The 16,393-nt window shown below is 39.3% G+C and overlaps 2 protein-coding genes across 2 annotated transcripts; both read right to left on the reverse strand.

The window, feature by feature from the left end:
- Positions 1–2,721: 2,721 nt before the first annotated feature.
- On the reverse strand, positions 2,722–8,306 carry LOC103711376 (ferredoxin--NADP reductase, root isozyme, chloroplastic). Its single transcript, XM_039114593.3, has 6 exons — positions 8,106–8,306; positions 7,911–7,967; positions 5,471–5,809; positions 4,409–4,628; positions 3,464–3,704; positions 2,722–3,381 (listed from the first exon to the last, which is right to left on the reverse strand). Exons 1-6 carry the CDS (start codon positions 8,127–8,129, stop codon positions 3,123–3,125), a joined length of 1,140 nt encoding a protein of 379 aa, XP_038970521.3. The 5' UTR covers positions 8,130–8,306; the 3' UTR covers positions 2,722–3,122.
- A 1,988-nt stretch (positions 8,307–10,294) lies between these two features.
- On the reverse strand, positions 10,295–14,363 carry LOC103712136 (RNA methyltransferase family protein). The gene is made up of 3 exons (XM_008798564.5): positions 13,617–14,363; positions 12,212–12,457; positions 10,295–10,653 (listed from the first exon to the last, which is right to left on the reverse strand). The coding sequence occupies exons 1-3, from the start codon at positions 14,295–14,297 to the stop codon at positions 10,522–10,524; spliced, it is 1,059 nt and encodes a 352-aa protein (XP_008796786.3). The 5' UTR covers positions 14,298–14,363; the 3' UTR covers positions 10,295–10,521.
- Between the last annotated feature and the right edge of the window lie 2,030 nt (positions 14,364–16,393).

Raw genomic sequence — 16,393 nt, forward strand, 5'->3', positions numbered from 1 at the left:
CTTGCTCAAATTTAAATAATAGATTGAGTGTTTACTCTAAAGAGATGTTGAATGAGCTGAAATTCAACATTGACTCCACCTGATAGGCTAGCACTTCTGATCGTAATCAATTTTTTCTTTTTTTTGTATTGACCAACGCCCAACATCATGATATACCCAGAAAGGTCTATAATGTTTTTCTTGATCAACCTTGCGAATTAAATAAAGCTGCAGGCACCAATCAATTCATGGAACACCTGATCTATTTAAATCATTTGATGCCTATCATATGGTGTTATCTTATTTACAAGCTTCTATTAATCTGCAAGCTAAACCATGTCCCACCAAGGGACCTCTAAAAGAAGAGGATGGTGGTTGACTACTCCCCCTTTTTTCAATGTTAATGTCTGCAATAATCTCCTTCCTCCATTTTTTTTGGTGGGTGACCAGTTGACAGATGACAGCCCGGAGAAGGTTAAAGTTTGCAAGCAATCATCTTGCATGACTGTGATAGTTGCCATAATCTAACCTTTAGATATGAATATTAAGCCTCTATATTTTACTAGATCAAAGCATCCAAACAATCCCACTGTTGTAAGAGGAAGAGAATATGCCAAGAAAAAATATTAGTAATTTGGGAGGACCTACACGAAGAACCCAAAAGGATTAAAGAAGGAATTAATCAAGGTTCTAATTGGAATCAACAATGGTGCATAAAGGGGCCCATCCTAACAAATCCACTACGATGTGGAAATAAAGGAGAGAAGGAATCCGGAAGCTAGATATGCAATAATTCTTTGATCAGCCTAAGTTCAAAGTTGGACATCTATGTGGAAATGCATTGTCGGCAATGAAAATAACTAGACTCATTGTGCAATCCAAAGACCCACTTAGTTTAACTCAAGTTGTTTAATTGGACAAGCAACAAGAGAAATACTCAGATTTAGCTTAAATAATCTAATCATTTCATAAACCAATCAAGTCCAAAGTGTTGATCAAATAACCAGACTCAGCTATACTTAAAAAAAGAAGAAGAAGAAGAAGGAGAAGAAAGAAAGAAAAAAGTTTTAAAAGAAAAGAAGAGAGAGAGAGAGAGAGAGAGAGAGAGAGAGAGAGAGAGAGAGAGAGAGAGAGAGAGAGAGAGAGAGAGAGAGAGAGAGGAGGAGGAGAAGAAGAATGAAATAGAAGAAAAAAAAAAAGGAGGCTTATGAAGGTGAATAATATTCTAATCCAGTAGCTTGGGGTCCCACGAAGCACAACCAATAAAAATGTGGTCCAACCAAAACCCCACTCCTCATGTGATTGTTGATTTAACGGCATCAATTGATGAAAGCTCTCAATACCCAGCGAGGAAAGGGAGCATGCGGTGAAGTGCACACGTGATGCGCGTGCTAGCTAGCTATGATGCTGGCTGGATGACGGTGCAGCGATTGTGGAGCTAATCAATGTTCACCGTCCAAATGCTGAACCCATGGAAACAAGATATAATAGCAGTGAAACAGTAAAATTGCACTCTTTTGTTTTACAAAAAGAAAAAAAATTGCTGATTAAGCTACTTTCAGACATGGAATGGATCCCTTTTGTCCAGAAACAAAAATGGAGTTGCTAAGTGGGATACAAGTCCACATCTTTCGATCATGATCTCATCACCCATTGCTTGGACAAAACGAACCATATGATTAAGTTGGCCCTAATCACTACATTGCTTGATGTAGAACTAGGAACGAGTTAAGTAGATTAATTGGCAGACGGAGGTTATAAGAGAGCAGCTCAACAAGGGAAGTGTATTTCAGCATTATGTGATATAAAATAATCATGATGATGTGGCATGACTGAATTCGTCCGGCTCATAATTGAGATGGCAACCAGAATATACTCTATAACTCTTTAATACAATCAAGCCAAGTCAGTCAACTACGACTGACCTAAAGACCAGGCCATGCAGACCAAAAGCAACCAACCTCCAATATACTCTACAACCCCTTAATACAATCAAGCCAAGTCAAGTCAATTACAATTGATCTAAAGACCAGGCCATACAAACCAAAAGCAACCAACCTCCGAGGTCGCACATCGGACCAGATAGCCATTCAGCATGAGAATCTTGTGCACAACCACCCAAAATTTTAGCAGGCCGATGGGAGGTAAATGCCACTCCGGCGCGAGTCGCATACTGTAACAAGCTCCAAAGACTCGTCCGTCATTGTTAACTGTTACCTAATACAGTCAGCATCATAGTTGTCCAAGTACTCTAGTGCAAAAGAAAAGGGACTAGGATTCATTGCGGAAGGTTGCAGCAGAAAGACCTATATGTTCCAGGTGAATGCTGTGACAAGGGATTTGCCTGGAGACAAGAAAGGAATGTATTGACAAAGAAAAGGGCTGCTGATGAACTAATTTATTTGACAAAGTTGAGGCATGGCTCTGTGGTTATGGTTAGGAATCCTTTTGAGGTTTTCTGCTTCAGTTAATCATGTCTTATCTTCATCGTTGCGACAAAGCTGCTCCATTCTCGGACGACAAGGATGGATGGTTCCTGTGCTTTCCTCAAATATAGAATTCTGCAGAGGCAAGTAGGTTTGTGTTTGGTGTGGAGCTAGTTGCTGCGTTGATCATGTCAATGAACCTTAAGATGCTGCACATATGAAATCCACCTTAAAATAAAAAACAAAGAAGAGGTTAATGGGGTTAGTGCAGCTGCTCTAAGAATGATGTCAAACATACAACAGCACAATCTGCGAGTCCAGTAACATAAGAGTAAATTACTCCCAACTTCTTTCTCCATAGTCTCTAGAACTGAGGAACAAGAACACAAATCTCACAAATAAGAGGCAATCTCCTTTGCCAATACTAAAGATGTCTGGGGAACAGAGTTCTAAAATAAGAATGGCTAAAAGTCATAAATTGCTGATGGATTAAGTAGAGGTCCATTTGTCGCATCAAATGGAGTAACAATGCTGCAGTAAACTGCCCCAATAGCTCTCTATGCATCCTAACATATGCTACATGGGTTTTCTGCATCAGTGAATGAGCAGCAAGCAATAAATGCGACTGAAATCACATGACATCAGGGAAGATATGTCATCTAACTATGCTTGATCCGGCAGCCATGCCCTTATTTGTTTACCACCTTCCAGCCTTTTCTAGTAAACCTCAACATGCCATTGCTTTTTCTTCCTAAGCTGGGAGAGCTTCTCATCCCAGTTCTCCCCTCTCTGCACTGCAACTCTCTTTAGTGTGTCCTGGATCCCAGGCATCATCCCCTTCAGACCACAGAAGTAGATATGTGCACCTCGATCCAAAAGCTTGAAAATTTCATCACTGTACTCCTCAATCTTGTCCTGAACATACATCTTTCCCCCGCTCTTGTTTTTCTGTTCCCTGCTAAGGGCTTTGTCGTACCTGATTTTATTTCATGTGAGATGCAATTTGAGAATTAAGTAATTCAACACAAATGAAAACATTGAATGGAGAGATCTTAGACCTGAAGTTGTCAGGATAGTCATGAAGATAGCCGGTAAATTCATCATCATAGAGAAGGCTGTCAGTGTTTGCAACCCCAAGGAAAAGCCATGCTAGGCCACCAAATTTGTATGTTGGTACAGCTTCCATGAACATGCGCCGAAGGTACCCACGGTATGGAGCAACCCCAGTCCCTGTGGCTATCATGATATGAGTGGCATTTGGGTCATCCTCTGGTAGGAGCATCACTTTGCCTGAGGGACCTGCAAATACATGCTAAATTATGGCACATAACTAGAGAATCAAGAAAGAAGAACAGGTCCAAGGTTATATGTGATGCAAAACATTGAGAAAAAGCTGTTTAAACATTTGAGGAATAGTGATAGAATAACCGTTAACTCTGTGAATCATCATATCCTAAGCACTGTGAAAATCAGGCCAACTCCATTTTGACTCTTATCCTCTTTGAAAAAGTTAAAAAAATGTTCAACCATGGAGAAGCTTCGCCCATGAAATTTTTACTTCGCTCCTTTTCGGATAGCTATAAAATTAATCTACAGGCAAAAAACTAGTAATGACACAAAGTCATCACTTCAGGTTTTTCCATAGCCAGAGATTTAATAGCCAGCAGAACACTGGTCATTGAAACATAATATAAGGCAAACATCTGGATATTCACTTCATATATAGTAACATGCTCACATAGACATTTACCCCACAAAAGTATGTATATACATATGTAACAGTACATTATATATCCCTGCACGTTTTGTTGCCATCCCCAAACATGTGGAACAAAGGATTTATGATTAAGGTATGATTTTGCTTTTATTGTGAATGCACAGGGTTAAGTTTTAAAACACATGAGAGCTACCAATCTAGAATTCATGGAAGTATTTCACCTTGAATTGGCACATATGCATCTAAGTTTTTTCTTGGTTTTTCTTTTTCTGGATTTACATTGTACCTGTGAGCCGAATCTTGTCTCCTGGCTTTGAGTCACAGAGAAAATTACTGCAAACACCATTCTTTGAAGGGTCCTCTTTTCCTGTCTCAGGATCGTAGTAGACAGCACGGCGGACACATAAACTGGCTGTCTTTCCATCAAATGAATCTCCGTACCTTGTTGATGCAATCGAATAAAGTCGAACATTGTGAGGAGATCCAGGTTTCTTTGGGTTCTCACCCTGTACAATAGAAATGAATATTGATTTATAAACGTATAACTAGAGGATTAAAAAATCACAATGTCTTAAAAAGAACACGCAATATTCAAGAAAGAACTTAATGAAGGACCACAAGAATACTTTATATTGTGTATTATATTTCCGATTGCAGCGAAACATAGTTTTAAATGTGTTTTTCTTGCTGTTTTCTCACAATGTCTTACAAAGAATGCAATATTCAAGGGAGAACACATAATGAAGTACCAATAGAATGCTTTATATCATATATTATGTTTCTTATTGAAGTGAAATGTACTTTTACATGTGTTTTTCTTGCTGTTTTTTCAACAATAACCACCAATAGAACTTTTAGATACCCGGAAACCTGTTTAGCCTTGCCTAGCTTTTACTCTAATGATCAAATGGAGGGGCATAAACATGCGAACAAGCAAAATGCAGAAGATGCATCGATACAACTATTTTCTTCTTTCTTTAATTTCAAAGCAGTATGCAAATTATAGAAGCAGCTACCGAAGAAAAGCACAGATCATATTAAGCAAACGAAGAAGACATGAGATCATCACCAAAATCAAGATAATAAAGAGAACAAGAAAAGGGCACAAAGAGAGCACAAGGATTAGAAAAGGGCGCTGAGACAAATTAATAAATGCAAAAGTGACAATAGTAATGGCAGCAGTCAACTAGTATTGCAACCATAAAAGAAATGAGACAAACTAAAAAAGAAAAAACAGAGAAGTTTTGCATCACTTGACATATTGACAATGCGAATTTAAACTTCTCATCACAGGCATTATTTGCAAGAATATAGATTTCTAGAAATTGGACTCTAAAATAATACTCACAGGAGGAATGATCCCATAGCTTTGCCCTTCCCAGTAAGGGACGTTGCCTCCATGATCAATAACGATATGGCACGTCTCCCCAGGGGCTTTTGGGCCAACAAGTCTCTCAACTGAGACTATTGTTGCTGTGTAAGGTTCCTTGGGTTTGTACAGGTTGAGAGGTGGCCCTTGAGCATTCTCAAGCTCTAAAGGCTTAACTGCAACTTTACTTCTGCTGGCTTGTTGTATGGACATACATACGACCTTGAACTGGTGTTTTGATTGTACATTGTTGCTTCCTAAATCTAAAGATGTAAACGGCACCCACAGGTTATTGTGGAAGCTAAGATTATTGCGACCCTGAAATACAATAGAACAAGTGAGAACCACAGTGAGGCTGAGTCGCATAAAGCATTTTGAAAGCAGAACAGAAAACCAAAAGTATGTGTAAAGGCCTTAACAATCTTAACAACAAATGTTTCTACACATAAAATAAAACCAATATAATGCCTCTGTCTGCAAGTCATTTAGCACCAGGTCCACCAATGTACATGGAAAGAGGAAAAGATGTAAAAGTATATCCTTATGGATTAAAATGAAAGATCATAATATATAAGAGATCAAGCATATTTAAATAAAATGTTTCCTAGAATGATCAGCAAAACTAATATTTGAGCTCCACATGTTAGATACAGGTTCTGTTGGAAACTTAATTTGATTATAGAAGGGTCGTCTTTTATGATTGGCTCAAAACAATAGAATTTGTTCTCACTGAAATGAATCACTTCAAAGAAAAGAAAATTAAACATCTAAAGTAATTGCATCTAAGACAATCTGCAAACAGGCATGTAACTCTAAAGTCAAATTGTGGAAAATTATGATCCAAAGAATGGTACGTCATTGGATGGCTCAGAAGTAATTAAGCTGAAATCTGATAAAACATAGGAGCAATTAAAAACATAATGAGAGATACAATAGGTCTATGATTTAAGATTGATGAGGAATTTACCTTAGGATAATGCCAGGAAGTCCACATTAACCATAAGAAACAAGTCACTTAAATCCTTTTTGCCATTGATTTACACCCTCGGGCATTTTTTTCCTTTACATCCATCCTGGCATCTTCCATATTATCAACTAGGTCTAAAGCCCTATGGTTTCTTTTTCCTGATCCTAGACATATCAGGGCCCTCTTGTGATAAGGGAATTCTGTAGTCATCATGCAAATGTTGCACCCTGTCAATCAATCATTCACTAATGTATCCTCTTTGATGCAACAATCTTTGGCAGTAGACACTCTTATACTTCAGAATGCTCGTTTTATGCATGTTTAAAATTGGCCAATATCCTAACCAAACAAGGATTTCCCTATTGCTGCCTTTCAAGTTTGATATTACATCCTTAAGGCAAATGGTAATCACATTACACCCTCAAAAGCATTTCTTTTGTCCATCAACTCCACTCCATATCAAAAAAAATTGTCGTCAACTCCATTCTTTTATAGGATAAATCCAGACCTAAAGAATTTGCTCTGCCATTAATTTTAAATAAGGCCTCATTTTTACTAATATTTTCACTAAATTTGCATTCTATATGTTCTTTTTTTTTTAAAAAAAAGCTTCATTATTCAAACCTTTCTATTCCAATTTGAATATGAAAACAATCTCTATTCTTTCCTCATAATTAGAAGTAACTCACATGTAACATTTAAAAAGTTCCTCCTCCTAATTGTGACACATCATACTGCTCTACCTCGACAATCTAATTCCAGAATCATCAAAGTTCAGAGGAACAGAAGGGATCAGAAATAGAACTACGTAGAAACACAAGGCAAAATAAGAAAGCATTTAGTAGTTTCCTCTCCTTCAGAAGCTAAGGTGATAAACCACATAGGAAGCAAATATGCTCACTCCATTGGTATCATGATTGACTATCATATGGATAAAGCTAGATAAGTATGAGATAGAGAGAGAAAAAAAAAAGCTTCGCATGAAAGAATTCAAGAAAATCTGAAAATTCTCCAAATCAATACCAATTGTAGATTCATGAATAAAAGGTTTTATTATTTTCTTGTTGATAAATGCCCTATAGGAGAGAACAAAACACCCTTCCCAACTAGTATCCATAGAAGATCACAGCCACTGTTGCCTTATTTCCATCTGGATATCACTATTGAATCAATGTGCACAAAAAGGTCACAAGGTCACACTTTGCAATGCAATTGACTGTCTTTTATCTATAAACCACATGTCCAATCAAATAAGATAAATCTAAAATTGTGATGCGGAGCTGGCATCAAGTGGATTTCTACCATCATATTTCACCACGACAGAAGCCAAGCACGCATTAAACCCAAACAAAACCACTTTTTGATCCAATACTATGACATCACACGCATAAAAGAACAAGAAATCATAATAAAAAACCGATTACGATATCACGAAGCGTCAAAAAAAATTACCTTCAATCCGGATTTCCTCAGAGAAACATCGGTTCGAACCGGCACCGATAGGGAGACCTGCGAACGATCCCAACATCAGAGAGAGCTCTGGATAGATCAGAATGAAATAGAAACAAGAGAAAAATACCAAAACTTCAAAGAAAAAACCAAAAAATCGGAGGGATCAAAGCCGAGGTCGGAGTGGTATCTACTGACCTGAGCTCCTACAGCGTGCGCCATGATCTAATTTCTAGGGTTCCCCTCCTTCCCCAATCAAAGCTAGGATTTCTTTATAAGGCTTCGAATAATCGGCAGAGAGATCCCTTGGGGTGAGGAAGAGGCGAGAAGCCCCTTCAGCGATCGCAAGGCCTACTCTTAGGTCTCAAGCGCATTCCACGACTAATTCGTCTTACCCTTAGTATTTTATTCTTTCGAGTAGACTATTTTACCATTATAATTTACTGTATTTGCTGGGATATCGTTCGGGTAGAATAAGATCAGCCGTCCGCTAGGAACATCAACGGTCGAAAATAAGTATTGGAAAAGGTTAAAATGGTAAATTGATCGAATGGAGCTAATATTAATACTTGGTTTCTTTAGTTATACGTCCCTCCGAGACCATTAAAGGCCATTTACTTCTGTCACCCAAAAAAAAAAAAAGGGTTGGTAAGTGCGTTACGACCTCAGGAACTAGGGCACGCAACAGCAGGGCTCTTCCGCTAAGCGCATGCCACGTGGTACGGTAGTTCGTGTTAAAATCTGATTTGCTGAATTGTGAGAATGGAGTTTGAGATTTGTGCACGCTGATGTGTGAAGAGTCAAGGGGCGGCTAAGAGCGGAAACAAAGTAAACATCCAACAAATAAAAAAAAGGAAACGAAATAAACTGAAAAACGGGCAAGGCATTTCCATTCTTCTTTCTTTGACCACAGCAATGGTAGGAGACCAAGCGGGTGGAGTAAGGATTTAATGGTCATGCTATGACGTTTGCGATGCATCCATGGCAGAGCAGGCGTGTTACGTTATTTGAGACTACAGTAACAGTATCCATGACTAAGTTGCATGCTGCATGAAAATACCTGATATATACTACAAAATAGTTAAATGCTTCTTACATTATATTGGAGGAGGATTCTTTGGCACGATGGTTATCGAGTTCATCAAATATAGATACTAGCCTCCATATATTGATTCATGGCCGTTGGAGAATGAGAGCATTTTTACATTTGTTTGAGGTGATACATGTTTATATATAAACAAATAGTACTGCGAACTGGATGGTGACATATGTGGCCAATCATACTGTGACTATTTTATGAATTGCTGTGATAGATATTCCTCATGATTTTTCATATATTTTATTTTCTGATTCTCATAGATTTGTTTACTCTAGAATGGTTTAATAAGTTTTGATTTAATGAAAAAAAATGGTTATACTAAGAGATAAGTTTTGTTACCAAAAAAAAATGGTTATACTAATAACAAAGCTTGCTCTGCCTCACTCATCTCTATTCTGGATACTATCATTAAAATTAATCTTGAGAAAACTAGGGAGCGGTGGCTCCCAAGTGAAAAAAAATTGTACGCAAAGTTTGCAAAGGAAGAGCCATAAATTTTTCCGGTTGTCCAGGACACCTCCGAGAGAGCTGCATTCATATATTCCTGAGCCTAGCTAACTACTTTTGTAAGGATCAATCTAGGACTCCAAAAATCACTCTGGAAAATATAGTCATTTCTGGCCATTATTTGGACCCGAGATGTGACCTATGCAGTGACACCAAACAACTAGTGAGTCTGTTGAAGGGTTTGCTTGGGCTGTTAGATAATTTGTAGCTACAGCATGCTTCTTGGTCCTTTTGCAACTAATATCATTGATCTCTTGTTCTCTCGCTTCAAATGATGCTTTAGCCGTCGTCGGTCTCGTATCACGGACGGAGCCACCCTCTTGTAGTGTTTAGTGTGGCACATGTAATATATATAGTCATCATCATCATTGTAGTTGTTGTAGCTATTATCATTGTCACCGTTAAAATTGTTGTACTTGTTATTATCGTCGTCGTTGTGAAATTGGTACAAAACAGGGGTAGACGTGAAATTGGTACCAAACACTGGTAGGCATTGGATTATATCCTCGTCTCATCATTTTCTGTACATTAAATGTCCCAAAAAAATGGTATAGTTATTCTTAAAGAAAGGACTTATAGAGGGTGGATTCTGACTCAATGATAAGGTGACCTAAATATCATAGTTTTAAAATATAGAAACGGCCTTTCGACACAATGGTAAAACTATATATATCTAATTCTCCTCAGAACCCACAACAATAGAAGCCTCGTGCATTAGGACGCAATTTAAGAACAAAATAGACTCATTATATCACAAAAGGAAAGGAAAAGAAGAGAGACAGGTTCTGAAATATCAAATCCATTGATTATATGTTTAACCACTGCCCTTGAGAAGCTTGTTAGCAGGAGCAATATATGTATCCCATACTAATGTCTTCATAAATCCTATCAGACTTGAAAGCAAAAAGCCTACGAAGGATCTAGTTTATTGTACAAACTAGCACCTCCAAACTTTCTATAGCAGCCAGGGCTTGTGATGAATTGAAATATCTTCTACATGGCCGATATTCATCTGCGAACCCCGGTCACAAAACGTTTGATTCCTGCAAAGTCTAATACAGTCTCTACATTTTCAAAGAAATTCCCCCACATTGTGCTAATGAAATCTGCAATAAACTCAGATTGCTTATCACCATTTGTCTGCAACAGAAAGAGAAGTATCAGAATATTGCGCAAATTTTCCGCATTCATGGAGATAAGAGATCAGCAGCACTGAAGTTTAGTAGTTACACAAAGCAATGTGCCAAGAAAGGTAAATCCACCACAGCGGCATCAAAAGCATTCACCTGGCCCAATTTTTCTATAAAAGTATTCAGCAAGATATACATTACGAAACACTCAGTCTTGCCCAGCATAAAATGTTGGAATACCGCAGACAAATTAAGAATCAGAAATGGAGTTTGATGAGAATGTGATTATCCTATATCATGGAAGTGTGCCAGGACTGATTGGTTTTTCTGCACTGTTCTGCATGAAGATGTAACGGACTTCACATGGCTTTTTCATAATGTATGCTTGGATATATGAAAATCCAGGCCACTAATATCGATGAAAAACATGGTATAGGATGTGACAAGCTTCTGATGAAGCCCTTTTAATAATTGATCAGTGGAGTCTTGGAGAATATCCGAACAGCTAATTTTACTATGCTAATGAATGGCACCCCTTCCAAGTGGTTGTCTAATCTGGTGACTAGAGACAAATATTTCCACTGTTCAGTCTTATTTTATATGTTATTAAAATACAGGTTGATATGTGAGAGTTTCAGGATAAAGCACAAAGTTTCAGAAGGCTATAGAATGAGACATGAGTGCCAGCTTTAACGTATTCAATGTCTGCAAAACAAGTGCAAAATCTTTTTCAGAAATAAAAGCTCAAATGTTATGGCCAGTGCAGCATGTGTATCAGAACCCATCTGAGCAAAGACTGGACTTGAAGAAATCTGATCTGATTTTAATTTCCAATTATACCTTAAAAGGCTACTAAAGATGATAGAATAGCACAGGAATTACAGGAAGGATGAAAGATGTTCTCATTTAGGAATCCCCAGCAGGATAACACTTACAGGTGCATATCACAGACTGACTACTGTTCCCCTGATCAAAACCACAACCAAAGCAGTGTTCTTGTATCAAATAACTTGCTCAAAACTACCGAAGAGTACTATTCAGAGATTCACATGAAGGCAGGGAATCTTTATTTATACAGAAATGTGAGTGATGAGGCATACATCCTGTGGCCCGGAGCAAGATGACACAAGTGGTTGGGGGGTTGGCATCAAAGTCAAGGAGCATTTACCGCAGATGGCTATTTTACCAACAAAAAAGAAGAGCAAAGATCAAAGCAGGATAGCATGTCCACTTGTGGAAGCCAAATATTGGGCTACCACTGAACTGAGATATTGTATAAATATGCCATACTTTGGGTGCCAATATGAGTTGCACTTCATCAAAGACGAATGCAGTCATGTTGATTTTGTCATATATACAAGCCTTCATACTGCAGTTATGGACATCATTTTTAGCTCCCAGGGCCCCTCATACTAAAACTACAATATATTTGATAGATTCGACAAGTTGGACTAAATTACACAAACCCTAGTAATTAAGACCTACATATTATTAACCATAAAAAAAGAAAAGGAAGGATTTCTATGTTGCAGAAAAGATAACGAAATCAAAGTTGGAAGATGTATTACCTCGAAAGCAAAGAAACCGCCAGGCTTTAGTGCCGAAGCAGATCCTTCACAAAGATGAAGAAGGTAATCAGTGCCATCCTTGCCTCCATCTAGAGCCAGCCTTGGTTCGTGCCAGCCAACTTCAGCTTGTAGTCCAGATATATGACTGCTTGGTATATATGGAGGATTACTGACCAATCCTGCAAGCTTGCCTTTGACATCTTGAAGAGGTTCAAACCATGGTCCTTCTCTTATCTCAACTTTATCCTAAATGCAAACAAGAAAAATTCAGGCCCAAGGAGCAAATTATGAGATAATTTAAGAAAATGGAATCTTCAAGAAATATACGAATGCTTTCACTCAAAAGAAATATATGAATTCCCCTTATTTATGTAAGCCTCCAGTCTATGACCAAGGAAGTGGGTTGCAAGGTGCAGATGTCTACTTAACAGCACATTATATTTGAATGCCACAGTTAGTTGCAATTATTAGGTTATATGGTGGTATATATTATGGGTGGCTCCCTACATTCTGATGTGCAATACACATGCCCTGATTTCTGCTTTAATCCCAAGATCACACACCTATGGGCCTCACCAGTCATCACACATATTATTCATGGGTATTTGGAATTTTTCTTTCTTAAACTAAGGATTTATTTCTAGTACCTTTATCCCCAAATTTCCTAATGTTATATCTGATTGGGAGAAGAGCACAGAATGAAATTAAGGTTATAATTTCCCCTACGTTTCATGCATAAAAGGTTTGTTTAGAGTTTTTCAACATCTTGGGAATACATGTTTTTTTTCTCAGTTTTGGGGTAATTATTTGGCGATGAATGATACTGGAGCTAAAAGTAAGACATTGTTGGAGCCACTAACTTAGAAATATGACTACATCACTTATTAAAAAGAGCAAAATAAGTGGAGTGATGATGAAATAACCGCAAACCGTGCCACTATTGAACCATAGCTAAGCAGGAAACAGAAAACAGGGGGAATAGAGATCCGATCTATCTAGCATCCATGACAAACAGCAGAATAAGTGATCAGGTACTTCATTCTTTCATTAGTTACTTTTCCACCCAAAATATCAATCAATTCAGAACTAAATATTCAACGATTAGAACTATGCCAGCAGACATTTAAAGGTGATTTACTTCGCAATGACCCTCTCATCTAACATATTCATTCCAGTTCTACAGCAATTTAACTATGAAAGCTCCTTCCATTGCCCCGCAGGAAAGAAAAGCAGATTTTTTTTTTGGTAGTTTGTTCCCGTTATTTAGTTCTACAACAAGATAATAATCTTTACCATGATATTCATACAATTAGTCAATTGCAGAATGGAGAAAAAAGAAGTTTTTTTTTTTGGCATACTGAAAGCCCAAACAGAAAGCAGAAAACCACAACCCACAAACACTGACCTTTAAACCATACCTCTCCACATTAAACCTCGCCACCTCCACCGCATCCGGGCTCAAATCCGTTGCAAAAACCTTCCCTCTCACCCCCAAGAGCCGCCCAATCCCCACGGCAATGGCGCCACTCCCAGTCCCCATATCAGCCCACAATCCCTCCTGGAACCCCTCCACCTCCGCCACCATATCCACCAGCAACTCCGTCTCCGGCCTCGGTATCAACACTCCCTCCCTCACCACCAAAACCAAATCCCTCCAGTGCTCGCACCCGACCAAGTACTGGAACGGCCTCCTCTTCTCGATCCTCTCCCTCCATAGGCGGTAGAGCTCCTCCAGTCCGACCCTCAGGCGAACCTCGTCGCCGACCTCGGGCTCAGAGGTGGCGTCCTGGACCAGCCAGGAGAGCTCTCGGATGAGGTGATCGGCGTCGGGGCCACCGTCAGCGGCGGCGGCGATGCCGGGGGCGGCGGTGAGGGCAAGGGATTTGGCCCAGCGGCGGAAGGCATCGAGGTCGGAGCGGGCGGCGGAGTGGGCGAGGGGGCGGAGGAAGAGAGGGATTTCTTGGCGGGGTCTTGGCGGCAAGGAGGAGAGGGCCGAGGCCGGAGGAGAGCGGATTGGCCGGCGGTGGAGAGGGAGAGAAGGGGAGGGAAGGGCGGAGCGGATGGCGAACGGGAGTCTTAAAATCATCTCCCCTGTTTCTCCATCCGGGCATCAAAGTGGCGAGGAATGTGAAAGGGGTATAGCATTCTAAATCTTGGCAGCACCTCAAGATTTGTGCTAATGCTTCGGATCTTTGAAGTTTATACAGTATAGATGGCTAGGATTGATCTTCCGGTTGTGACATAGATCATCAAACCCCATGTATACTTGATAGAATCTTTCGCATCTTGCGAAAGGATTGCATGAACTGTGATAGCTATGAGTTAGTGTTGTTATTTTAAAAATATGAAAAGCCTAGGTTTTTTCTGAAAGATCAGCATACAACAAATTTGAGTTCGGTAGGATAACTTATAGTCTATAAAAAAAACTCCTCCCCGAGGAGACAACGTAGCTAGCAAACCAATTAGATACTTTGTTATCTACCCTATAGATATGCATCGCATGTTTAGGGACATTATCCAGCCTCTAGAATTGATGTCTAACTTTTTCCATGAGATGGCTGTCACCCTTGATCCAAGTCCTCCATGCACAAAAATAATTGATTGCTACCATGAGACCTTCCCATGCATTACATGTCATGCCTCAAACCCATCACTTAGGTCGACCACGTAACATAGCCACACACGCCCTAGGGCAGAGCCATAGAAAATATGCTAGGTCTAAAAAATTTATCACAACCTCAATATCCGTGAACAATAATAATCTTAATTCATAATAAACAATAAAACTGATCTAATTACCGAATTTAATCATCCCATCTGTAGCAGTGATGCTATATCTATTCGTCCCTTTTCCATATAATCTCATTCATAGCCAAGTAACTATAGTCAAATATTAAGCTACTTGTACTCCGCAACTCTGAAAAGAAAAAGAAAAAAAGGGTTGTGAGCTTTATAGCCCAGTAAGAATCTCAAACCGCTACACTATAAGTAATAAAAAAATAATCAATTAGCAAAATCAGAAAAAATGAATATCGTATCAATACTCGGAAAGCTCATACAAATAACATGCACATAAGTTCTCATTATCATCATTTTGAAAAAGTATACACACACACACACACACACACACACATATATATATATATATATATATATCTCAAATGTAACTAATTATTCAACAACAATTTCTTATATCATTTCATATGTTTCTTATTAACTTGATTTCATGCTTCTTATTGATTAATTTCCAACTTTGGACTAATCAAGATCATGACTCAGTCCAAGACTGACAAAATTATACGCGGTAAGCCCATTAAGGCTATCCCCATGAATTAGCCCATATGTGTTATTCCACACGTAAACTCATGGAGGCTATCCCCATGTATTAGCCTATGGGTGCTATACCATGCTTAAGCCCATTGAGAATATCCCATGCACAAACTCGTGGAGGCTATCCCTATGCGTTAGCCCATAGGCGCTATACCACGCTTAAATATGTGGAGGCTATTTTACGCATAAGTTTGTGTAGGCTATCTCACACATAAACTCGTAGAGGCTATCCCCATACGTTAGGCCATAGGTGCTATCCCATAACGAGGTTAGTTCAAACCATATCTTGTCTGCCACTTATTATTTTTGTCAAATCAGTTACCACTTATAAAATGAATTTCTCTCAAATTCAAAGTATCTTTGTTCACATAATCATGTTCTCAATATCTACTACGTATAATCATCAGACAAATATATTTGTACTGGAAACCTATTGTTGCAGGTATGCCGACCCGACAACAGCACAGTCCCAACCAACTGACGACAAAGAATGGCTCGCGTCCCCCACGAGGTATTGTCCGCTCTAGGACTCCGGCCCGCGCGTCCAGCGCTACGGGGGAAATTTTTTCCGGCCCGTGCGTCCAGCGCTGATGGGGGATACCCGCACGGTTTTGCCCTTCAAAAGGCGCCTCGTGAGGAAAGAGGTTTCCCCTCCTTATAAGGCATAGACCTTTTCCGCTGCCTAGTCGGTATGGGACTAAATTCAGGCCCTTTCCACAACATAGCCCCCTCAGCGAGAAGGTCCTGTGCCAGTTTTACCCGTGACAGCCCCCCAGGCCCAGGGAGAGTTTCTATGTGCGGGCGACCCTCCTTCTAGCGCCATCTGTTGCGGGCCTTCCGACCCGACAACAG

The sequence above is a fragment of the Phoenix dactylifera genome, chromosome 1 (genome assembly GCF_051530095.1).
Source record: "Phoenix dactylifera cultivar Ajwa chromosome 1, Ajwa_hap1_PhDact_Kaust_v1.1, whole genome shotgun sequence".
NCBI lineage: Eukaryota > Viridiplantae > Streptophyta > Magnoliopsida > Arecales > Arecaceae > Phoenix > Phoenix dactylifera.